Here is a 26161-nt window from a genome sequence, read left to right as displayed (position 1 = left end):
ACCAGCCCCCGTCCCCAGCTTGGGTGGCACAGGCAGCTGCTCGTGGACCACGACTGACTCGCAACCAGGTATAGGCAGAGGTGGAGATGGCATTCAGGATTTTCTGTGTTTGGACCTACAAGATATTTTTCCTTTTCTGGGCGCTTTATGCCCTGCATATATTCCAGACTCTCTACCACTTGAAAAACTGGCTTCGAAATATGTGGTCAGGGATGAACCCTGCCATGTTTCCTTTGCTCAGCCAGCTTGGGCTGGCAGGCAGCTTCTGGTGTCATCTCTGCACGGGTGTGGTACACGAGCGGCCTGGGAGCTCTCTTTGGGAAGGGTACGGTCTCCTTACACCCATAAAAATGAGAGGCTGGTGCCAAGGGAGGTGGTGCTGCTCTCCTCCCTCACCATCTCCCACCCTTCCTCTTGCCTCTGCCATACCAGCTCATCCGGTCACGACACCGTTTGATGAGCTGGGTCAGTCATTTGATCTGATAAAAACTCAAAGAGGGAAGCCTAACTTTAAAAAAAAAAAAATAAAAAATCAGTTCCTGTCAGATCTGACTGAAATATGGATGGGCCGCGCACAGTGACAGAGCAGGCGGTGGCACTGCTGCTTGTGCCCACAGCCTCTGTTGTGCCAGGTTGTCACGTGAAATGGCGTCCTCAGATCACCGGGATTTTGATGTCCACATCCCACCTCAGTAAATGAAACTCTGCTTGCGACGCCTACCTGGACTACAGCTGCGTGTTCGTTTCATTTTACTTTTGTTTTCTAAAACATGAGACAAAGTCCTTCCTTGCTTTAAAAGCACATTTTACAAGCTAAAATGGCTTTTCCAGAGAATACAGGATAAGGATGGGTAATGATAACTTTGCTTCCTTCCAGTTTTGGGGACTGGCAGAAAGGAAGGAGAAGGCTGTAACCCCAGTGGGATGGGGATGTCATCAGCAGAGACATCAGAAGGATACAGGCATCCAGTGCCCTTGGTGAGCACGAAGGGGAAGCCGTGGTCTCTTCTGCAAGAGGGGTTGCAACTAGAAAAGCTTGGGAGCACCTGTAGGAAACGAAGATCCCCCACTCTGGGACTCATTAATGATACTAATCCTTCCGCACAATAGCATCCACCAGGAGAAGTCCTAAAATACCAATTGTCAGGATTCAGAGCAAATTAAATACGCTCAGTGCACTCCTACGGGTCTGTTTACGTAGCCCGCTGAACTGCAGCCTACACGGTTGTGCTTTACCAGGGATCTAGGATTTCCAGTATCAATTACACTTAAATAACAGAGCTGACACTACTGTCATTATAAAAATATTATGATCTCACAAACAGAAAATTACATGTGGCTCCATGAAGGCAGAATTACAGAAACTAAAGATTCTCTTTAGACAAATTTATCTTTAATGACCAACCACTAAAAGAGGGAAATAGTAATTTACTTCAATAATTAATGACTATATTTCAATATTATGCTTTTATTACTCATTAAACAAGCATAAAGATTAATCTTTAATTATAATTTAAGGAGAAATAGGTTTAACCTTTCATTTTTTTGTTTCGTAAACTATTTGCAGAGTGGTTCGGGGACTTTTGAAGATGACCAACCAAGGGGGAGATATTTGCCACTGCTAAGATATATGACCAACTCCTGGCCTGTGCCACTGCCTGCTGGGAGGGCTCGCTGGTGCTGGCACAGAGTCCCCAAAACCGCAGGGCAACGTGGCCCTGAGAGATCTGAACCCAAGTAAATTAACTTGGATAGTGGAAGTGGTGAATGAATTTTATCAACTCTTTAAAATATGAGTCTTGTGCTTTGCTTAGTTACGCTTATTTAGCTCTTACTACGAAAAGCCATTACGTGTCTGATGTGAGGTAGATTCTGTCATTACCACAACCAATGGCACAGATGTAGCTACAGAAATTGGTACTCTCCAACGCAAAGCATGCCAAGAGCCCCAAGCTGGGGACTGCGCCCAGCTTTCCTGCACCCAATCTCATTCCCCAGGGAGCAAAAAACATACATGTGTTTCTCACTGTTGAGGGCATCAAAGATTTTCTTTCCTGCTTCTTCCAGGTGACCCATCTAGTTGTTTACCGTTTTCAATTGATTTAGTTTTCAGTAGAATAATGTGGCTTCAAACACGGACAGATTTAAAACCAAAATGTAGAGAGGAATGCCAATCAATCAAATAAATCTTTTTCTTCAGTCAACTGAATTAAATAACAGCCAGATGGCAATCAAAAAAAAAAAAAAAGAAAAAATAAAAGAAAAACAGATATTTGTTTACCATCTTGTGCCTAGATAATATTTACAGACGTGCTATTGGGAGGAGCCCAGAGGGAGCTTCTCAGAGAACTGTTTTACTCACTGGATATTGAGTCTGTTTACCAACAGGGTAATAAAACAACCTAATCAACTCGAATTAGGAAATCACAGAGTTTAGATGCATTGATTTAGCAGCCTTGCATACAGCTGCGGGCAGACAAGCGTTCTCTCACAGCTAGCTCACTGCTGAGGGCTTCATGAGTCAAGTGGCAAGTCCACTCCTGAAGCTGCTGAGAAGACAGGGTTGGGACTCCTCCTCCCAAATCCCACCTGTCCCCCTACCTGTCACTTCTCTCCCCGAAATAGTCTTTCTGTGAGCTGTGACAGGTATGAAATGCCACGTACTGCTATCACCTCTACAGCTTGCAGCCACCTGCATCGTGCTGAAGATCACAAGTGCGTGTGACAATGACAAAAAGTCCCCAAGGGAGATTCCTTCCGCTGCCACAGCGACAGACCCGCTGCTAGTCACAGCTCAACTTACCGCTGAGTGGGTGAGGAACGGTGTATTGCTTTTTTTTGCTTGAAGTGGCTGTTGAGGAAAGCTTGCGAACAAGAAGTGCCCCTTGGTTGCTTGCGGGAGCATCGCTCTGCTGGGCTTTCCTCAGCTGGACCATATGTTCAAGTCTCTTCAGCCTTTCTCGTGAACGAGAAATGAACTGAGGCTTGTAGATTTCTAGTGCTTCCTAAATGAAACGGAGAAAGCACTTTGTCTTAAAAGAAGTGAAGAAAAAAGTGTGATGTGCATCTAACTGGGTTCAGTAAGAGATTATCAGTGAAAAGGATTGCGTGTCTGTATGAGAGTCAGCAAGTTGCCTTCCTATCTGCCTTTTGCTGTTAGAAAGCTGCCTTGGTGTGAAATTTCCAGATCAGACAAAGGAGAATTTCTGAAAACCCCCCAGCTTTCAGAGAACACATCCAAAGGTTTTGAATTACATATTGTTATAAGTTATCCAAATCCAAGTTCTTGACGTTTTGCCTATTTCCTTGTCTCACGCCATCGCTGAAGCAGCTTGTCACCGACAGTTCACAAGCTTCTCTGTTTATTTAGACTGTCATGCAGATCTATTCATGGATGACCCAGAAAGAAAACGCTTTCCAGTCAAAGGCTGCTTCAACATTTAGGAATGTCTTAGGACAGAAGACAGCAGTGGAGATTGGTCTGCAACACCAGTCGCTGGAGGAGAAGGCAGGAAAACACGTTGGCTGCTGGGGCTTGGTATCAACCTGGGGTCACGTCCTCTCCGACAGCCACCACTCGTGGTACTGGATGTCATGCACATTTGGGAAACTGGCAGTTTCGAGGTACAATTTCAAAGACACCTTTGGGAAATTTGTAAATCCCCAAACTTTTACCACATTCCTCTACAGGAATGGCAGACGGGGCTTAGGATGGGGAGCTTTTACAACCAGACAGCCAAGCAAGTGTGGGCAGCTGGTGCAAGCTACAAAAGCTTGACTGGAAAGGAGAAAAGTCAAGGAAATGCAAACTTCTGCCCTCAGCCACTTCCCAAGAAGCAAGCACCATCAATGAAAAAAAAAAAAAAAAAGAAAAAAGGGGGAGAAGAAGGGAAGGGAAGGGAAGGGAAGGGAAGGGAAGGGAAGGGAAGGGAAGGGAAGGGAAGGGAAGGGAAGGGAAGGGAAGGGAAGGGAAGGGAAGGGAAGGGAAGGGAAGGGAAGGGAAGGGAAGGGAAGGGAAGGGAAGGGAAGGGAAGGGAAGGGAAGGGAAGGGAAGGGAAGGGAAGGGAAGGGAAGGGAAGGGAAGGGAAGGGAAGGGAAGGGAAGGGAAGGGAAGGGAAGGGAAGGGAAGGGAAGGGAAGGGAAGGGAAGGGAAGGGAAGGGAAGGGAAGGGAAGGGAAGGGAAGGGAAGGGAAGGGAAGGGAAGGGAAGGGAAGGGAAGGGAAGGGAAGGGAAGGGAAGGGAAGGGAAGGGAAGGGAAGGGAAGGGAAGGGAAGGGAAGGGAAGGGAAGGGAAGGGAAGGGAAGGGAAGGGAAGGGAAGGGAAGGGAAGGGAAGGGAAGGGAAGGGAAGGGAAGGGAAGGGAAGGGAAGGGAAGAATAATAATTTTAAAAAATCGATCCCTATGTTAACAACAACAATAATAACAAATTGATATTTTACCCGCAGTGTCCGTGGGGCTGGTGGGTTTTCCTGGGGCTGGGAGCTGGTTTCTGGCTGGGCGAGCATGTCGTTTTTCTTGCGAGTAACATCTGGCGAGCGAGCCACAGACAGTGTTCCCCTGCTGGCTGGCTCCCGCTCGTCCTCCTCCTTGCGCTCCTTTATTTTGTCACTTGAACCACGGAATTCATAATCACCTTCGAGAGATTTAAAAGTTCGTTAAGAGTGCATGGTTAATTTTTTATTGGGTTCTCCACCTCATTAGACATAGAGGGCAATTTCTGAAATAAGAATGCCAAGGTATTATTAATAGGCCTCATTAAGCAGAATAGATCAAATCTAATCATAGGTGCTACTCACTGCCCTGTGACACCCAGAATATCTTTCATATTAAGCCAGACATCGCATCGAAGCCTAATTAAACCGCTCAGATGCTGAGCTCCATTTGCTGGTATTTGCTTCCGAAAAGCAAGACACTTCTGTGACGCAGTTGCATCACGGAAAGCAAAGGATATCCTGCTGCAACTTGCAGTTCGAGCTCATTTCAATTTATTGCACGCTCTGTAGGAAATAACATATTGTTATGGACTTTAATGACATATCGTTTCTCTTTGACCATGCCGAGGCTTTCATAAGCACTACTCTTGTTTTTCCCTCTTTGCTGATAATATGGTTTGCTTTCTATCATTTCTATTTCTATATCCTATATTCATATATTCATTAGCCAGCGGAATGACTCCATGAAAAAAAAACCCACAACAAAAAGTTAATATGCGTTATAGCATATTATTATGAAAGCTGTCAATTCATAAAGTCCTCGAGAACAAAAAGATTATTTTCTGCACTTATAATTACACTTTAATGCTCTATGACTGATACTCCCTGCACAAATTAGGACCAAAAGAGGCTATGTGCTCAAAAATCAGAGTTGACAAGATTCTCATTTAGAGGACAGAATTAATCCAAAATAACAAAGGAACTTCGGAAGAGCTCCATATGAACTATTTTGAAAAGTCACACTGGATTGCTTCTTCCTTGCCAAATAATTTGATTTCTAGAACTAAATATCTGGGAATAAAGCCCATAACTGTTTTATTTCAATTTTTGGTTACAATAAACTTAAAATATTTTCCTCTTTATGACATGTTGTACATATTATATTGTACTTAAGAAAATATTAAAATGATCTGTGTTGGGTACATTTGCCTTATAAAAGCCTGAACTGTATTTCCTCCCTAATACGGTTCTTGTTAACATTTTTGGACAAAAACTTGAAAGCTGTGAACATGAAATTGAACTCCTCGATAAGCCAGGTTTACAGAGGTGTTGATTAACTTTATCTTTGATAGATCTCAGTGGATGCTTCACTTTTGTAAAACTAAGTCACTTGCATTTAGTGAAACGGCATGATTTAACTTCAGGCAAGGAAAGCAGAACGTAGGCTTCTCTCATCTAAACGGGTGTTATATCCAGTAGCTTCATAGTCGGTAATGAAAAAGTTTTGCCTACCTGTCTACAAAAAATCTGCAAGAAAAAACGCTGAAAGAGAAAAGGCTGTATGACCATTATAAAGTTTTTAAGGTATTCTTGGAGAAAATTTCTCTCAAACCTATTGATACTAAAGGCAAATTAATCTATAGCGTATATCAGTTGTCTTCTGCAAAAATACCTTACGTGTGAATACGGCTGCTTGCGTCATCTCCAGTTTAGCTATGTGAACAAACGTTGGAAGTAAGACCTCTCAACTGGTGCTGAACTACAAGAAATTATGTTTTACATGCTGAAACCTTGTTGATAACCAATTGTTAAACCTTTTATTTATTTTTTTTTCCTTCATGATACTCTCTCCAAATGAGGTATTTCATGCTATACCTGTGCACCACATAGTTCAGGTTGTTGTGTCAAATAAAAGTGATTGCAGAAGTGATAGAAAGGTGTTAGAACAAGGTTGTGAAAATAACCTCACTTCTGGTGTTTCTTGGTTGGACTGTGAATGTTTGACTCTGCAATTTTAATGTTCTTTCAAGATTTTCTTGAATCTACTTACAAAGTAAGCCTATCTTTCTTGTTTCAATCTTGTTTTCTATTAACCATAGCAATGTATACAGTCAGATTAGTTGATTGATCTCTCACCAGATGACTCATACTCAGCACTTAAAGCTGGACAACGACGGACTGACTTTCCATTATTTCACTTTTTGCTTTGAGACTGATCTCATCGTATTATTGAAACCATATTCCTAACAACCACAGTAGGATTTGTACCTTACTTTTTAGGAGCTGGTTTTGCCCGTGAACATTTTCTTCCAAGAGGATTCTTGATGAAGCTTTTATATTGCACATACTACTGGAGACAGACATTTTTGGTTTCAGGATGCCCTGTGCTTGGATCTCTTTGGATTTGGAGGTGGCTTTGGAGTGATCTCTCTTTTTCAATGAGCCATCAGTAGCAGCAGTGATTGCCTTGCTGGGCGCTGTGTCTGGCACAGAGTCAGAGGCTGTTGCGCTGCTCCTGCCTGTGGTGCACGGCTTCCTCTTGCTTCCCCTCAGCGTTTGTGTTTCTGTGAAAAACAGAAAAAGCAATCCCAAATTCTATAACATAGGAACATTTTTCTTCCCAGCCCTCTAGTCCTCATAATTTTTATTTCCTGCAAAACCCCTTTCAGTCGTATATTTTAAAAGCTGTAACTGATAGGAATTTTATCATGACTGCCATGCAGCTCTATTGCAACAAAATGTTACTGATAGAAATAATCAGAGGATACTCCTCATAAAAATAAACTGCCATTCTAAATAATATATACACACTCTGATGGGCGGTGTGGAAGGAGTCAAGGTACCTCTAACAAAAACATGTGCTACATGGCTTTATCTTGTCTTGTATTCCCTTGAGAGGAACATTTATGTTGGTTAAACCTGGTCAGAATTATGGTTATGCATCCAACGGTGGCTGTGATGACAACTGATGTCCAAGCTGTTTTGGGATCAAGGTTTTAAACCCTCTGCAGTGGAGTGGCTGCATCTCCCGTCTCCAACATTTCTAGTGCCCTGTTCTACCTCTCTGCAAAGCCACAGCAGGAACCAGCAGCAAAAGGGCCCAATTTGCACACGATATGCTTTCCCCTGAAATTGTCTTGATGAGAAGGATGTTGCACAGCAGCTACAGCTGCAGGAACCTGCCATGTCAAGAGCAAGTCAGGTAAGCTCTGTACTACACACCTCGAAAGACGATTCTAGCTGACCACCACTACTGCCAGCAAAACCCTAGAAATCTGAGAAGGTGGGGAAATAAGCACACAGAAGTGTCGGTTTTCCAAGGTGCATTTTGGGCAGAGTTTTGAAGGTAGAATGGTTAAAAAAAAAAAAAAAAAAACAAACCAAAAAAACACCAAAAACCAACAACAAAAAAACCACCACAAACCAGAAAATGAAATCTGAAGAATTAGGGACAGCATGGAAAGGGCATCAAGATCAGCAAAGAGGGGGCAGAAAAAAGGAACAGATGGGAACCATTTGATGTCCCTGTAGACCACTCAGCAGTGGTCCCTGGTAGGCAGGCACCCACACAGCCATGCACACAGCGTGACTCTGCTCTTCCTTTTTAATCATGTGCATAAATTGCCTATTGGCAGTCCTTGTCACAGGCTGACCTGAGACCTAAAGATTTACGTAGATGGAGATGATCAATCGCTATTAAAAAACTCTGAAAGAAGGCAACTGAGAGATTTGGGGAGTACAAGGGAAAAAAACCAAACTGGTTTCAGACCTAACCATAAACCCAAACAAACCAGGCAGGGATTGTCCCATTCTATATTATGGACATAAGACACTTAATAAATGAAGGATGTTTAATGACAAATACTTTTTTAAAAGCAGCCATATAATCCTTTTATTTCTTGCAGACTCATTCTCAGCAGCTGCCCCTCTCTTGGTTGAGGACAGAGGGAAGATTAGAAGAGTTTTTCTCTATTGATCCAATCCTTGAGAGAGGGTGAGCTAGCACATTGTGTGAGACATTTCCCTATCTCATAGTCATGAAGTAAAATTAGATCCTGCAGTGCAGCGTGGGAAGTTTTCAATCCACTTTCCCAATCCTTAGTCCACTCGCAACAGATGAGAAATATTCTTTGCCACAAAATGATGGTCTTCTACACATTTCAGTGATCTGAATGGCTCACGTTTCTTTTCGATCATCCTGTATTTCTGAGGAAATCAGAGGCATTAAGGTACAGCATGTAGTGGTTTTCCCTTACCATGCAGATTAGAAAGCTTTTAACACCTTAAGTTCCTTTCTGCTAACTGCCCATACGACTTCTCAGGGTTTCCTCTAGTAAGGGATTGCTAAAGATCAGCATAGACAGAAAAAACCTTCCATTTCTTTCTAATTAAATTCATTGAGATGAACCTCTTCCTAAGCAATTTCACAGCCATACAGAAAATCTGGTCAAAGCAAGGAAGTGCACACAGAGCTCCCAAATTCTAGGCTAGCATCCAAGCTCTCCCTCTTCTCTCTGGTATATTTTTTTTTATCCTTGCTTTTCACACATTGCAAATATTTGCCTTATCTTTTGTCAAAACTTATCTCTCTTCTCAGATGAAAACAGTTTTGATGTAAATACTTTCAACAAAGTGGAGAGACTCAATTTGTACATACACTCAGCTGGAACTCATGCATATACAGTGATCTGTTCCTTCATTCCCTGACTGATCCCGTACCTGCCGTTACAGACTGTGTTTCTACAAATGTTTTATGACATACAGAGGGAAAAAACATTGGGACAGATTAATGGGGTCATGGGCATCAAAGAGTGTTTGTGGGAGGAGGTAGAAACAGGCAGCACAGTAGGAGAAGATTAAGAAAGCAGCAGGTAGCGTTAAGTAACTGCAGAACGGCAGAGAAGGAAGTCTTTTCACAAAGGCAGCCAAGATACTAGAAGGATAGAGGGGGAAAAAAAAAAAAAGAGGGCAGCTAAGCCACAGAAAGAACTTGAATGGAAAACAGATTATCTCTTTAAAACATCTTTTAAATTAAAATAGTTCACTGGCCAGCAGAAAGCAGAGAGAAGAAAAGAAAGTGGAAAGGAGAAAAGAGTTTCTGCTCATCCAAAGCAGCATCACAGTCGGAGATAATTTGCCTTTGTACCAAGAAACGGTTTGTGCAATGAATGTACGTGTTGTGAAGCCAAACAGCTCCTTCACTGAGATTATCAGACTGCTCAAACCACCACTGTGTCACCAGGAGAGGCTATTTGCTATGGCTGGGCATCGGTACCCAAAAATACAGCATGAATCATGGGGGTGGTGAAAACGGGCTGCAAGGCAGCAGAATAAAACAGTGGAGGCCACAGCGAGTGACGGAGTTGTCTCTAAGTCACTTCTCTAACATTGTAGGCTATGGATCTGAACAAAAGAAGGAAGAGTTGCCTGGAGTATTCACACTCCATTTACTCCTAACTACCAGACTATCTATTTGTGGATACTGGCTTCCAAGTGTAAGTACAGTAACCTGCAAGAACTGAGAATTAAGCCCCAGGAATTTTCTTACATATAGTGCAAATGGAGACAGTCTTTCCTTCTGCACTACACCATTTCCCTGCTAAAAGAAATGCCACCAGTGACATAAGGTCTGGGGAATCCCTGCAAAGCTGTGGATTGGAGAGAAAGAAAAGAAAAGGGATGAACATAATTAGGAATGGGGCCTAAAATAAGACAAAGGTGATGGCTGCTCCTTAGCATGTTATGGCAACAAAAGGATGTCTAAGAAAGAATTTTTAAAAGCAATATTCCTTATGAAATTCAGGTATAAACCCACTGCATTCTTTCTGCATGAAAAGTGTCTTCCTTAGATCTTGTACTAATATTATAACTAAATCTTAACCTTTATTAGATGCACAGTATGGTGGGGAATTATTTTTTTTAAATTAATTATGGCAATAAGAAAAGGTGCACCTTCTTTATGTCTAACATCAAAGGCAATCAGAATAATCACGGAGCCAATTTGGTAAATTCTTTCCTCTAACTCCCTTTTGAATTAACCTTTCGGTTGAAAAGGTACACCCAGGCACAGGCAATTCCCAGGAAAACACAGCAAAACAAACCATACATGGGCTCCAAAAATCAACTCACTCATCCTCAAAGCAGCTGTCAGTTACCTTAGCTGACAAATGCAGATGCAAATGATATTTAGGAAAAAAGGAAAAGGCAAAGGTACTTAAAGGTAAGATCACAGACTTTCACTCTGTACATTCTGGATCAGTTTTTAATATACTGTGTGGGGAATTAGGACTGTTACTCTCATTAAGACTATCTGGAATCGTATATCTAAATCCCCACGCACCAAACTTGAAATATATATGCCCCTCTGAGAGTAGCTAGAATTGCAACTGGATGACTAGCAATATATGTTTTTTCTATTATCCCAGCTGAAGAAAGGCTTTAAAACTAATGAACAAAGACATGCAAGTGTAATGCTTTGGGAGATACAGGAGAACGAAACTCGAAGAAACAGAAAGCTGAATGATTCCGTTAATAAAATTCAGCGGATATAGATCCTAGTTGTAAAACTTCAGCTGCTTGTAAGAGAAAAAATTAAGGAACAAAATCATAATTACATTCAGAGTAAAGTCCTTTTTGCCCTATACAAGAAAGAAAAAGACAACAGTTCAATTTTTAGATAATGACTTAGTGAAAACCGTATGATACTGGAGGAGTTAAAAATGTTCTGTAAAACTGGGGGTAAGTTTTCAAAAGCTCTTTTTTTAAAGAATCCTTGATCTCGGAGTAAAATAAGTATATTGTTTTACTGTAAAGTATCTTTTTACATTTCCCTCCCTCTCCCTTCAGGGGGTTTTGCTAACAGGAAGTGACCCTGCATTACAGCAGGTTAAACTCGCCTTTCCTTGAAACATGGACAATTCAGGCAAACATACCCTTTTCCATTGTTACTTCTTTTTTTTTTTCCCCTTTTCGCTTTACAGCGGGATAATGCAGCTTTTCATACTTTCGTATAACATTCTTCCTAGCATTTCAGCGTGGATTTTTGACAAAGTGCTGCTTTGAAATTGGCCAAAGCTCATTTTAACAGATGCATGGCACCAGAAATCCTCCACGACCACCAAGCAAGCCAGACAAGAGGCAGCCGGGGAAGGAGACACACAGCGCTGATTCACTGTGTGTCATTAATGCGATCAGACATCACCACTGTAGGTAGACTTTACATTATAGACCACCTGCTGGGTTTCAGGGTTTTTTGTTGGGTTTTTTTGTTTTGGTTTGGTTTTTTTTAGCTTAATAAAAGCCCCGTGCCCTGGGCTGTTGAGCTCTCCCAGACCTCCATGATGGGAACTGATGCTGCCAATACCCCAAGCAGAGAGGACCAGCAATTAACGTTCCTTAAATGTAAGAAACTTCTACCTTCTTCAAGATTTAGACCCAGGCATATGCAGGCGTAGGCTGAACAGAGCCCACACATGCCTCAAGCAGCGATCCATAATCCAAACCAAGACTCCGGCCTCCTGATGACAAAGACTGATGACTCAATTCCTATCATGAATCAAGTGTTACCACTCCCAAGCCATACGATCTTAGATATAAGTAAACGGACCACATCATCTCAGCAGCCTGGTAACACAGAAAAATGGAAACACTGAGAGCAATGACAATATTATTAGTTATTTCAGTGTTTGTCAAGAGATGGAAGATAGGACAGATAATTTATTGTTCAGATCACTGCCAAGGAAAAGACATCACTTTTAATCAGTCAACAAGCTGCAGTCAGCAAGGAGTACTAGAAAATTCAGATGTTTTTACTAAAATTTCTGCTGACCAGCAGTGAGACCTATGGCCTTAACTGCCTTCTGATGTTTGTGAAATGACTCGTCTGCAAGAGGCAGTGTCAGCTGCTCTTCAGCGTTAGCATCCATGGAAACTATTAGAATTGCAAAAAATCCTGACAGTAATGTAGCTCTTCCCATGGTCCCTAATCAATATGTAATGCTTAATGAGGGCTTGGATTTACCTTTCAATAAAAACCTGGGACTGGATCCTGAAAAACAGGGCTGGGCCACGTCCTCAGCTCCATTCCCAGAATTGTCAAGACCGAAAGTTGAGGTGTGTTTGCAAGCTTGAACGGAGCGAATCAGTCAGATTGTTACTCCTGATGAACATGTCATTATACCTATACTAATGCTTCTCCAAACAGCCCTGCCTGGTGCGGATAAGGCTTAATTATCTCAGCTATATCAATAACACCTCAAGCTAAGAGTCTAGATTAAAAAATTATCTCCAACAAAAAAGGCTGTTTTTTTTCTAACTGTCTCTTTTGGGCTTTTTTTGAAATGACGTTGACAGCTGTGGACACGTTTCTCAGAAGGAAGGTGCTTTCTTTTCAGAAAAGCTAATATTTGACTGTAGAAAGTTGTAATCATTTAAAAGAGAAAATTTATCAAGTGTACCCAAGAACTATTAGGCTTCAAACGTATAATCAGTCCAAAGTAGGAAGAGCCTCTTGATGTCAAGAAACAGCTTGTTTACAGAAGGCTTTTGGTAAAATGAGCGTGGTCCAACACTTGGCTTCAGACCAAACAATCCCATAACGCAGCTAATCAATGGCACCTAACAATGGGTCTCCCTGTGGCAACTGCCAATTTATTTTCTCAAAACGTTTTGCAAATAATTGATCAATCTTCTTCTCTTGGTGTTAAATAAAGGGCTGGCGCTTATTTCAGGGAGCTAACGGGTAGCAAGGTGCTGCTTGGGACAGGATGTGATGCACCGGCTCCGACGGAGCCGCTTGGTGGAACAAGAGCGTGATTTGCCATGACTGCACCAGCAGAAAAGGGAACGTTCCTGCCTGGCACCTGCAGGAAATCATCTTACACTCTGAATCATGACAGTGTATTATTGCTGCAGAATATTTTAGTGGTCAGGAAATAATCCACCCACATGATTCGATTCGACTGCTTGCACCAGTGAGTTCCCAATACCCAGCTGGTCGACAATAGCGTTTGTATATTTTGCTAACATATTTCCCCTTTGCCTCCTATGTGCTGGGACGGGATAAAAGGAAAAATATTCCCTTTTCATTGAACCTTTCATAATTTGGAGGTTGGTCAAGCACCTGGTAATTATTTTCTCATTGAACATAATCAGTCTTAGATTTTAGACTCATTCCTTGAATCATCATTGTTTTTCTTGTCATGCCTTTTTGGGCACGCTATACCAAAGCCAACACTCCCAAGCAACTGCTCCTTAGCCTGAGTAGATCTCTGTTCCTATTGTTAAGAACCATGGAAGTGGTTATTGAAAATACTTTGAAATTTGCTGCTGCGCTTTTGAGACATTCTCTGCAACATCCACCTAACAAAAATCTCAGAGTTAGACGTCCGTGTTTGCATTTCGAGGACGTCACACTAGAAGTTATTAGGCGCTATTGTAGTGACTCAAGGAGTAATCTGATGCAGTGTGACTTTAAAAAAAAAAAACCTGTTCAGGATGATTCAGAACATTTAAACGGTGATTTGCAGAGTAAGAAATGTGTCGACCACTTGGTATTCTCATCATGTCAAAGACACCTAGTTGTTCAGCTCTTTCTGATAATTTACCGCAGCCAGACTGAGCCAAGTACTCATTTCACAGACTGCAGAAGAGTTGCTCCTAGTTTAAACCAAGTGTGAATAAGGGGAAAATGAGGCCTTTTACTCCAGTGGCATAATGCAGTCACTGAATGCACATAGCACATTATTTTAATGATTCTAGTATTCAGTCCTCCACTGCTTGCCCTGAGTGCTAACGAGTGACTTGCCCCCTCCAGAGTCTTTCACTTCAAATTGTCTCACATTTTTACCAGCTCTGACAGCTCAAGAAAGAAATGTCCACCCTGAACAAGATGGAAAACAGTGGAAAAAAATCAAACCCTTAACTTTCACATGCCACAGCAAGAAGAGATGAACATTAATTTGGATCTTCAGCAGACAGTATGTTCCTCTTTGGGAAAGGTTCTGATTTGAGTTTCACTCATAGAAAAGCTGTCCATAACGTCACTAACAGGGCAGACATCCTTCGGTCTTCTAGGGAAACTATGGCTTTTCTATCCAACAGCTTCATTGCTATGCCCCATAGCATAAAACTGAGCCTTTAATCTGCAAAAGGCGTGCTTTCTGAAGGTGAGAAGCTCCTTCAACTCCAGTCAAATTTTATGGTCATGCCCTTAAATAAGTGAAAACAAACAAACAAAAACCTTCACAAAAAGAAAAAAATAAAACAAAACCCAAGAAAAAACAGCTCTCCCCCCAACCATCCACAGCTGCTTGTTGCCTAAAACCTCAGAGAAATTGATAAAGAACCGTTAGCTCCATAGGAAAATACGAGTGCTTTAATCACAGCCAGGGTCACCATGACATCACAGTGCCACTGAATCACCCGTGGCATCACTGAAAACCAGCCTAGGGGCAGCTTTGGCTTATGCGACCTTGAGCATCATCTCTGCCTCTTGCTTACATCTGTTGCCTACGACCTCCAATGGTCATCCATATGACAGGGCAGAAGGCCACATCACTCTTCTGAGTCGTGTAGTTTTTCTGAATAAGTGGAGTAAGAACGAAGTCCACTCCACACTGATCCCTTGCTTCTCCTCTTACACCCAATGAGTCAACACCCTTTCCTTTGTCTCACCAGATGATGGAGAAACCGGCAGCAGGCATTTGAAGAAAAGAGCAAAACTCAAGAGCCTGGTACTCCATAAATGTAAAAGGGCCCTCTGGAGAAGAGGAGGCTTCCCCTTCCTTCTGCAAACGAACTAAAAAGCTCCAAGATAAAGAGAGGCAACTCCTATTGCCCAGCACACAGGTTAGGGCCTGTCTTGAAGGCTGCCAGCATCTTCCAGAGTCCCTCGTGATTGAGGACTGCCAGTTCCTCACTGAGTGTTCAAAATCTGTAAGGACTGACCCCTCAATTTCTCAGCATCTGATACAGTACATGAAGGTCACATTGCAGTGTGACACAGACCCAGTGACACAAAACGTCTAGACTAAGGAAAATTGACAGCCTCCTCCATTTTAAATTTATACCAGATGAAGTGAAACATCAAAGGAGCTCCTTTTAATGGGCTTTTTGGCATGTGGTCCTTTGTTCTTAACAAGTCAGCACCAGCTGCTATGTCCATAATGCCAAGTCAGTAAAGTCCCTGGCCAGATTCTCGGCTGATGTAAATCAGTGTCGCTCCTCTGAAGGCAGATAGTTCTATTGGTTGACATCAGCTGAAGATTTGGCTCCTCACGCTTAGCAGGTGCAAGCTAAAGTAAAATCTTCTGTGCCATATTTCACATTTCTCCTGTCTTCACCATCACTACTGCTGTACACATTCTCAGGAGGGAGAGTTAATTAGCATCAGCTGTAGCTACTCAAGTTTCTATACAATAAATTCCATATTGTAAGGAACAGCTTTCGTCTAATTATATCTTGTTGATGTATATACATATATATTTACGGACACACACAGATCTTGTACTCTGGGTTCTTTCGTGGTGACTTTCCCATAAACGGAAGATGAGGTGAGAACAGCAGATAGGCCACATTCATTCATTGCAACATTCCAAGTACTATTTAAATAACTGAAAGTAAATACTATTAATAGTCTTCAGACTGCCTGCGTTAGCCCATCCTGATTACCATGAGTATATATTAGTTTAAAGGTGACCTACAAATAATTTCTTGATATACAAATGTCTCAAATACCAAGGGCTTTTCAAAATGTATTTAAAATGAAAACGTTCTTTTTTGCTTTGCAGGTAGCAGCATGTCAAAATCCCACAGCCCTAACTGTTCTGATTTTACTCCAGTACAAGTATGTGTGTATATATATACACACACACACATGCACACTACATAAAAAAATTAAAACAGCTCATTAAACAAATTATAGTTATTTACCTCTTAGGAAACCTGCTGCTGGCTTCAGCACTTGTTAGTTAATAAAACTCCCATTTAAGAATGAAACAGAAGGCTATAATCACCTGGGGCCATTCAACACCCCAAAAGCCCAGATCCCATCTCAGTTTTCCCCATTCGCTGTCTTGGGTTGCTTTAATTAATTAAATCATGCTTTCAACTCACCTGCAGTTCTCTTTGGGAAAAAGCATAAGCAACTACAGTACGAGCTCTCTGGTCTGTCTTGTTCATTGATTTAAATGTGTTCTTCCCCTTCTTGAGGGCTTAATTCCTGAATTCTGTAGGAGAAGGGACACACCGGCAACGCAGCATCCCCCGGACACCCCCTGAGCTGGGCCTGGCTCCCAGTGCCCACACTTATTGCTGTGCGATATTCACCTTCCATACCTCATAATCCTGATTTCCCTACTTTTGGGTAGTTTGCATAGGAGTGTGATTCACGAGATGTGCTTTCCTCATCTCCCCCCCACCCTCCTTGCGCATCCTCCACATCTGTATCTCAACGCAGGGCTGCGGGAGCCAGCGCAGCACCCGCCATTCAAACCAGATTTACATTTCTCTCCACCTCAGCTGTTCTTCCTTAGTAACCCTGCACAGCAATTTTGGGCATGACAACAAAAGAGTAGATGTTATAAAAGTTGAAGTGTCAGCCCAGATTATTTCGGTTTATAACATAGCTGAGGTTTGTGAAGGTGCTCAGGCATCAAGATGTTTATGATTATCTAAGCTTAAACGGGTAACTGTAGACATTGGCATTTATAATCTTTCATAGTACAGTGAGGATATTGTTTAATCAAGAGGTCAAAATGAATTTAAAATTGTCTCATTTTCTTCTCTTTGCCCCTTTTTAATAATTCAGCATAGAGCCCAGAAGGTAATAGATTGTAAAAGATGGATGGAAAACTAGATATTCATGTGGAATATATTCTTCATGAAAGGCAGGTGAGAAATTAAGATTAAAAATGCTCCTGACTTCAGCAGAAACAGGACTAATCTTTTCATTTTTAACTTACCTTGTATTTATGAGACATCAGCCACAGACAGTAAAGGAAATAGCAGCATTCACTTAAAAGCAGTGTTAGCAAGTTCTGACAGCTTGTTAAAAGCCATGACCGAAGGCAGGGTGATGCACATCGATCACCTGTGACAAGGACCTCACGGAGCTTGGCCCAGGCTTACCCTTGGTCACAGCTCTGAGGTGGGTCATGTGGCTCTCAGTGGGCCATGTCACATTAACAGGTACACGTTCCTTAAGCTGCCCAAGGGATATGAACACTGGCCACTCGTTAAAAATAAACAAAATTATGTCCTATGACTCTATGCTCTCCCGCAGTTCAAGCCTGACTTCACGTGTGACGTGGATTTTCCAGCACTTACATCCAGTTTCTTGCCAGATAATGGAAGTAAAATACCCAAAGCAACGGAGCCAGTAGAAGATACAGTCCACAGCGGTGAAATCACAAGATCATATTCCATCCTTGAGATGCTACAGCATGAAACATGGCTTTGAACACCAACCGAGTCTGAGAGATTTGGATGTCTAAGTATAATTACCATCCATGAGCATGGCCCAAGATTTACATTTCATTAATATTCCTAAAATAGTCTTTTCATATGTGGCACATTGTGGAAATATACACCTCTGGAGATCATCTGGACCAACCTCCTGCTGAAAGCAGGGCCCTAAATTAGGTTATCCAGGTCCATGTAAAGCCAAGTCTTGAATACTTGGGTTTGAACATGAAATAGTATGAGTAATACTGTGAGTAGAGTCATCATTACTTCAGTGAAGCCACATGAAAAATTAGAAAAGAGACGCTCCAAAGAGGCCATGACTCAACCGGCCCTATAGGAAATAGCAAACCTGGCCCCAGTACCTGTGAAGCAGAGAAGTATTTGGGTGCTTATTCCACTGCAGATCCTAATAAGGCAGTCTATGCATCCCTGGAAACTACATTTACAGATTTCATACAGAAAAGTCTAGCCTTGAAAGTAATTTTGGCTTTTTTTTTTTTTTTTTTTTTTTTCTGCCATGGTGATGTTATTACCACTTGTATTTCTGCTGGCAGGAAGCTATTGCCTCCAGCTGCAAACTAATATAAACTCAAACTTTCTGGGTCATCAGAAATGTGACGGACAAAGCGCTCTCCGCAGTTCCTTAATCCATAAGATAACTATGTTAAAGTATTAACACGGTGTCAAAAATTGTTCGCTCCCCTTTCTTTGCGAGTTCTTCCTCCTTTTTAAACATTTCATTTCACAAACATTTCGTGGCGGAAACATACAGCAGACCAAAGCTCAACATGAATGGATTTGAGATAGTAAACTTTGGAGGAAAAAACACCTAAAAGAATTGGGAATCCGCAGTGGTATAAAGGACTTTGCTGATGGGGTAGTTATTTTGCTGCGTTCATAAAGCAGCATCTTGCAATATAGGTCTTGTAATATTCAGCTATATACATAGAAGTGCCACAGCAAAAGTAGGAAGGCAACAGCGTCCCATTATAGCTTGCTTTAGATATTTAAAACTAGTCCAGGAAAAAAAAAACACAAACATACAGCAGGCTGTAGGACTGAATTTGCACTAGAATAGAGTATTGGACCTAAGAGATCACTTCTCTCCCTCACTTCACCCATTTTTGTAACGCAAGGGAACTCACTTTCTCATTTTCTCCCAGGTTAAAATCATACCAATTACCTTCCATTCTATTGGGCAGTGTGTCTGTCTCATGCATTTAACAAGGTTTCTTCTGATTTGTCACATTTAATGGCTGACAGCTATGCAAGAACTCGTTACTTTGGGGATCCTGGTGAGAAAGACTGTTGTTCTGAAGCATTATTCTGGCTGTTTATACAAATTTCACACAGGAAAGTTGTAGTAAGCTGATAAACACCATCTTATACATTACAAAGGGTCTGATCAAGAGAAATATATATCTTTTCATTCTACATACATCTGCTTACACAAAAGGTGGAAGCAGTCAAAAAGTTAACACTTCCCATGTTTATTTACACCTGTATTCTTGTGTACACAAATGGTGGAAGTCATTTTTCAAAAACCAGCATTTCTCAGCTGGTTACCTCATTTATTTCCTCTTTTCAGCAAAACTGTGAAACCATGAGCAGTGTCCTATTTCACTTTTTAATTACTTCCAGTAAAAGTGATTGTTTCATGGCTACCACTTCAACACCAAGCCCAGACAAGGCTCAATATCATTCTTATCCTGGTTCTGTGGTATACCACAGAGAGACCTTAGATGGTGATGGACAAAGCCTTGAGTACATACTACTTCCTATCGAAACTTCAGGAGGACGTTGTTATTAGAAATTAGGATGGTATGTGATGGAGTTCAAAGCTGAAACACTTAATTTGCTGGTGTCAGTTGGTGCAAGGTCCTCACCAACCTTTACGTATCCCCACCTCCCCCAACCCTTTAGCATTGGTTGGTATCTTCTCTCTCCTGCTCCCCACTGTGCCATCTCCCCTTCAACAACAGACAACGTGGATTACACTTACAAAGAAAAAATTTATCTCAGGCTTTCTTCAGCAGCCAGCCTAAGGGGTGCTTCACCCTCTGGACCCACGCGGCTTTCATTTAAGAGCCTGACTGGAATTAGTGACAGTGCCAGTTTCTCTGTGGAAAATCCTGTCTCTGTGGATAATTTTCTTACAGGTTACAGCAGGAGGCCTCCGAATAAAGCAGTGACTTCTCGCTGTTTGCACCTTGATATCTGCAAGAGCAGTCCCACCAATTCCAGGCATGGGAAAGCGAGTGCAGCAGCAACGGCAAGGTGCAAAGGGATGGTGCAGCCTGGGTTTTGTACCTTGTCCAGCCCGTGAGACAGCATGCAGCCTCTCATCTTTCTCTTTTTTTTTATTCCAATTGCACGCTGGGAAGATGAAGACACAAATGAATCTTAGGAAGTAGCTTATGTTTGTATACTGACCCTTAGATCAAAAAGGCCACATAAGAACAGGGTAATTGCAATTAAATGTAGCCCAGGGTCGCAGGATACGTAGGGGGTAAGTTTTAACCTTAGTGCTTTTGGTAAAAACCAGACTCACTCATCGACATTCTTCCCATCCACACTCCCTTCCTGGAGAGTCAATAAACTCAGCTGTGGTTATTCAAGTGCACTGTAAAATAGCTGCTACAGCCCGGTGCAGCAGAAGCTATACCACTCTGGGCATGAAGCAATCCCCACGGAACCTTTCCTTTCCCTGAGAGCAACGTTGCAAAGCAAATTTTATGTTTTCAAAATGCTTGGAGATGTTTGAAACAAATATGTTAAAGATTTGCAAGCCATTTACCTGGAGCCATTAGTTATAAAAGCCTGGGCTTATTACTAAAGCCTTCCAAATAAAAGCTGGAAACAAGATCGGTTTTAATTGCAAGGAGCACGAAACCGAGCTCAGTGCAACCATCCCCTTCTTAACCTCGCACCTAGAAATTCAGCCCTTATACAAAGAAAGACCTGATTATTTTCAGGGGCTAAGTGCTGGCATGTTGCTAGGAGAAAAAAAAAAACAAACAAAACAAAACACTGTTATAAATGGTTAAAAAATGAGGCTTCATGCAGAAAACACAAGCAGAGTTTTCTCTGATGAGCAGCATGCATCACTAGCATGGCAAACGTATTCATGGTAGTCCTGGAACTGAAAATGTCTAGGTTGTGCTCTGACTCACCGTGTTTTTGCAGAAGCAAGGATTACCACTATCTGCTCACATAAATTCGTCGTGGTGGGTCTGTTCCAGCCTGAACCTCTGCTCCTCCAGACTGAGGTTTAAGGAAATTACTTACCTGCTTCATCACTTGAATTAGGAAGCTGGAGAGACAATGTAGTGTGATAGCTGCCAGACCGCATATCATCATCTTTCTTTGTTGTTACTCTGTTATTAGGTCCTCTGAGAATATCCACAAATGCTGGAAGTTCAGAGACAAAGACAATTTGCAAAGGGTATTTACTACCCAGATAACCTTCATTTGTTTTCTCTTTATTAATTACATTATTTTCTGTTAAGTCTGCACTCAAGTTTGATCTGAGTAGAGTCTTGTTTTCTCCTAGGAGCTTTGTTTGAAGTATCTCTTCTACTGGCTCTCCATTAGCTATGCCATCTACTCCATCTGCTGTTAATCTAGACGAACTGCAATTTATATTGAAGGACAACGCCGATCTATGAATTTTTTGGCATTTAATTCGAGGTTGGTCAATGCGCACGTTGAGCGACTTGTCTAAATAATAGATGGTGTTTGGACACTGCTGAGAAACTTGAAGGTGGACACACGAGGTGAACAAAGGTGGTACTTTCTCTTTCCCATCACTACTTTGAAGACTCGCATCGTTCTCCTTGTTTCCAGGGTCAAAGAGCCGCTTTCGTGGCTCTTCACCTAACTGTGAGCAAAATTCAGAAATCTTCAATGGAGCTGCGTGATGGTTAGCGTGGCCTGGTGGAGGCCAGCGATGGAGGGCAGCAGGAACTTTGCTCGAGGTGCGTGCCACACCATTGGGCTCCTGCACAGCCCCAGGTCCATGTGCTGGGTCGCTGGAGTCCACAACGACACGCCTGGCAGTAATAGTTATGGAGGCAAACCCTTTCTGCTGGTTTTGACACTGTTTTTCCGCTGCGATGGGAGAGTCCAACGGAGACGTGGTGTCGTCTAAAGATGCCTGAATTTCTAATCTGCTAGGAAGTACCATAAATGCTCTGTTGATGTTGACTGAACCAGGGTTAGCCAAAGATTGCATCGTGCGATAAGCACTGGGCTGGGGGATCATGGACTGCATAGGTAAAGCGGGCCAATCTTCTTTTGATTTATTCTCATCAATCATCTGTGAAATGACTATCGGTGAAATCAATGTTATATTTTGTGATGACAGAGATTCCTGCGAATGAAAAGATTCAAATTATCAAGATATTCTATCATAATATACGTAACTGTTTCTCATCTACCATCTATCACACCAGACAGTTTTGTTCGAGGTTTCTTGTTAACTTTCTATTCATACTAACTCTTTTGTCATTTAAAAACACACGCTCTTGAAATCAGCTCTGAATTGTCTGGGAGACTTCAATGAAAACCTTATCATGCTGGAGCAGAAAAAAAATATTAAAATTTAAAATGTGTCTATACTATTATTTTCAGTATTTAACCCATCATCACGGTTGAGATTTGTGGCTGCTATGCTTGTTTAAAAATGGACATGTCAAAGGCAGTTGCCAGTTTCAGACTCTAAACAGCTCTTTCATGATGGCCTGCTGGAATATAAAATGCATTTAAATATATAATGGATCATTAGCCTGAAGGCCCATGTGTGCCATCACATGCTGCAGAAGACATGTAGGCACCAGGGTCACGACTGCTCTATAACCTCACCAGTTACAAGCCTGGAAAAACTTCTCCATGGTCCCTGCCACCAAAGTGATATAATTACCTATAAGGGCTCTGGGTACCATTTAAATTCATTAGTTCCCTCTTGCTTATGATTACTTGGTGGCACCTATCAATTATGTAAAACCACCTATGTCCAAGACTGATTGACAGTGGCCCCGGATTCATTCTTCCAACCATGACAGTAAACATCTGTCTTGATAGATCATACATTTCTTCACTCGGTGTGACAAAGGGGGTGCTTTTACGTTAAAGCTATCTGACAAAGAGTAAACCTGAGTTTAAAATCTCCTGCTATTATTATCCACACGGCTGATCACATAAGTCACATGCAATAAAGCATCTGGCCTAGTCTCATTGCTGCTGTAAATTGACTGATTGGATTGGTCTTGCCCTGTGTTCCTAGATCTCTCAATCCTAATAGAAAAAAAACCACTGAATTGGCATGCAAAGTCTGCAGATTAGGTTCATAATGAAAGCCCATCAAACCCCTAGCATTCTGTGACTCTGTTGAGGTGCCATTTGCTATCTGTACTGCTCCTGCTTGTTACGAATTCATCTCAGTTGTATCTGGGCGTCCATCATCTGATAATCAATGCCAGTACTTGACAAGTGCTTCACAAAGCATAATATTCTTCTTCCTCAAGGAAGACTATGTGAGTGACAGAGTTGTGACCTCCCGCTTGCCATGGTCACCCTTCTCAGGGCTTGGGTGCCAGAGTCAGGACACTGCACTGAAGCCCATGGGAAAAACCATTCCTGGGCACCTGTCCTCCGTGATGGAAAGAACACAAGAAATGGGCTCCTTTGTAACTCTTGGGAAGGCTGATTTGGGAACCCAAATAGGTAGAGGTACATCAAAGAGTGTATTAAGAGGTGAAATGTCAAGTAAATTTTATCAACTCTTTGAACCAGCTGCCTGTGGTTTTGACAATTCAATAATTTCACGGCCCCAGGGAAAGCATTTTCTTCCTTTTTTTGTTTCTTCCATGGTTTGTAACAACATTCGCCTCATATTTTCTGCACTACATTTACTTCTACCTGCAGGTTTAAGACCTTTGTATGCTTTCCAAAACTCTTGATTTCCCCGAGATTTCTACAGGGCACCAAACAAGAATGTTCCTTGAAATACTTTATTTTGGATACATCTCTCATGCTCCTGTAGTTAATCTGACATTTATGTCTTTTGTTAAGGGCTGCACAGATGGAGGCATCCTGCAAGAGTCCAAAGGCATGTCAAAAATGTTCCTGATTAGCTTCAAACTCCTGCACCAATATTTTAAATCATTTACTTTTCCTTTTTCTGCTTGAATATATGTATTATTCCCTCCTCCCAATCTTGGGAAAAAAAATGGATCTTTAAGGTTTGACCAGCTGATCCTACGCTCATTGGGAGCTTTCAAGCTTCACTGCATCTTGTGAAAAAAATACACACTTACACAAAGTAATGATGGTGAACTGAAAACCTCAGCTTTATCTTGAGAACATCTGAGACAGAGTGTACCGATACTTGGGATACCACTTGATTTAGTCTCTTGGGTTGTTTTTAACAACTATTTTTCAGCCACAAAACACGCAATCTTTTCCCCCCTCACCAAGAGCAAGCAGAATCACATTTAGCCACCATTTTATTTGGCTTTTCTGCTGCCTAAGCTAAGCCTAGCTAAACAAAACCAAGCCCAAATACACCGCTCAGCAATCGGCGATTGTTTTTCAAACCTGAATGCATTCTGCTGACCGCGATCTAAACATAATTTATTTATTTTACCTTGGTAGAGCTTGATTTTCTCTCCGCAGCACTCTCCCACTGAAGGCCTGTGCATGTCCTCTGACCATCAGTGCCCCATTGCTTTTGCGTCACTTCTGGGGGAAAAATGTAGAGAAAATAACATTGTTTTCAGTGTCCTAGAGGAGATGAGTTAGAAAATGTGGGTTTAAATGCAATGCAAACTGGAGCAAAAGAGCTACTGTAAACGATCGGATTGCCCTGGGATCTGGTTATCGGAGGGGTCCTATTTCTTCCTCTTCCCAGGAGAGGCACTTGAAACACCCCCGGGATCCTGTTGCAGAGATGTGTCTGTGGACAGTCTCACAACATGTTCAGGGCTGATCCAGAGCTTGAATATCTCTGCTTTTGATTCCCGTGGCTTCAGGCATCAGCGTGGAGGAATTGGGGAAGATGAGAAACGTGGATTTCAACAAATGTCGCTTTTGTGTAGTCTGCAGAACTGGGAGCACAAATGAGCACATTGATGGGCTGGATACTGTGAGTTTGATTTCATTTGAACTAAGTCACTGTCCCATTTAAAGAACTACAGTAATTTTAAATCGTGTTCACATATTACATCATAACTTTTCTAGTTCAGTGATAACTATTACATCGGTACATCAGTCTGTGATTTTGTCATCTTTTCCATGAGCACTAGCCTGTCTGCAGCTTTTTACACAGAGCTAATTTCCATATTACATGGAGTCTGGGCTGTTGCAACGATGCGTACACCTGCTGTCAGCAGTTTTGCCAGAAATTACGTTACTTTCTATTTTGTAATAAGCATCGAAAATTAATTTTCAAAAATTATCTGTTTGGACTAAAATCTCTCGACATGGCTGGCTGTTGCTTTATATCAACAAGTCACACCACCAGTAAGACCTTTTGTACTTTTTTTTTTCCTCTTTCATTTAGGCAGCCTGCCACAAAAGGTGATAATTTTTTACTAAGCAGAATTTCAGTTTACATGTAACTTTATATTAACAGAGGAATACAAATCAGCGCCACTTTAGGAAGTGTTCATTAAAGCATATCTGCCATAGCAGGCTTCATCTCCTTGGGCGCAGCTAAGAAGTAGAAAAGGAAGAGGGGGAAGGCATCAGGTTTATCCCCCATCGAGAGATCTCTTTGAATCCCACCACGGAACAGCAATCACAAAGCACTAACAGGACGTTTGATGGACCTTCTGCTTTAATAAAGTATGCTAAAGTATACTTTAATGGCACAGCTCCAAGATGCCAGTGCCGCTGTGTATATTCATACTGGCATGAACAAAAGAGGTTTGCTTTTGTCATTGAGCAACAGAAAGTCCTGAGCAACAGAGAAAACAGCTGGACTCATTAGCCACAGTATGGGAAAAAAAAAGAGAATCCAGAAAATAGCCGGAGCTGAGGGCCCACTACACATTTTTTTGGCAAAGCAATAATGCACAGTTGCAATCAGCGAAAATGCAGTGAACCTGATCTAGCACTGGATCATGGTAACTGCTGGCACAAAACACGGGCGAGACTCCTTTGGAGCCTGCTCCTCACCCTGTTGTGGTACACAGTGAGAAGGAGGTGCTGAGCTTTCAGTGAAGGACAAACCCCACCTGCATCCACAAGCAGTGGGATAGGGG

The 26161-nt window shown here is 42.0% G+C and overlaps 1 protein-coding gene across 1 annotated transcript in view; it reads right to left on the bottom strand.

Moving 5' to 3' along the window:
- The window catches only part of C6H10orf90 (chromosome 6 C10orf90 homolog), a 34080-nt gene extending 9450 nt beyond the window's left edge, over window positions 1-24630 (bottom strand). Inside the window, exons 1-5 of the mRNA XM_086467223.1 lie at window positions 24544-24630; window positions 21186-22269; window positions 6707-6997; window positions 4440-4633; window positions 2804-3005 (exon numbers count right to left, since the gene is read on the bottom strand). Coding sequence (XP_086323349.1) covers window positions 2804-3005; window positions 4440-4633; window positions 6707-6997; window positions 21186-22215 — 1717 coding nt within the window. The 5' untranslated portion in view covers window positions 22216-22269; window positions 24544-24630. The remainder of the gene's footprint in view (window positions 1-2803; window positions 3006-4439; window positions 4634-6706; window positions 6998-21185; window positions 22270-24543) is intronic.
- Window positions 24631-26161: the final 1531 nt, after the last annotated feature.

This window comes from Leptosomus discolor, chromosome 6 (genome assembly GCF_034619465.1).
Source record: "Leptosomus discolor isolate bLepDis1 chromosome 6, bLepDis1.hap2, whole genome shotgun sequence".
NCBI lineage: Eukaryota > Metazoa > Chordata > Aves > Leptosomiformes > Leptosomidae > Leptosomus > Leptosomus discolor.
The sequence above is the reverse complement of the archived record's forward strand: the minus strand, read 5'-3'. Positions and strand labels throughout refer to the sequence as shown.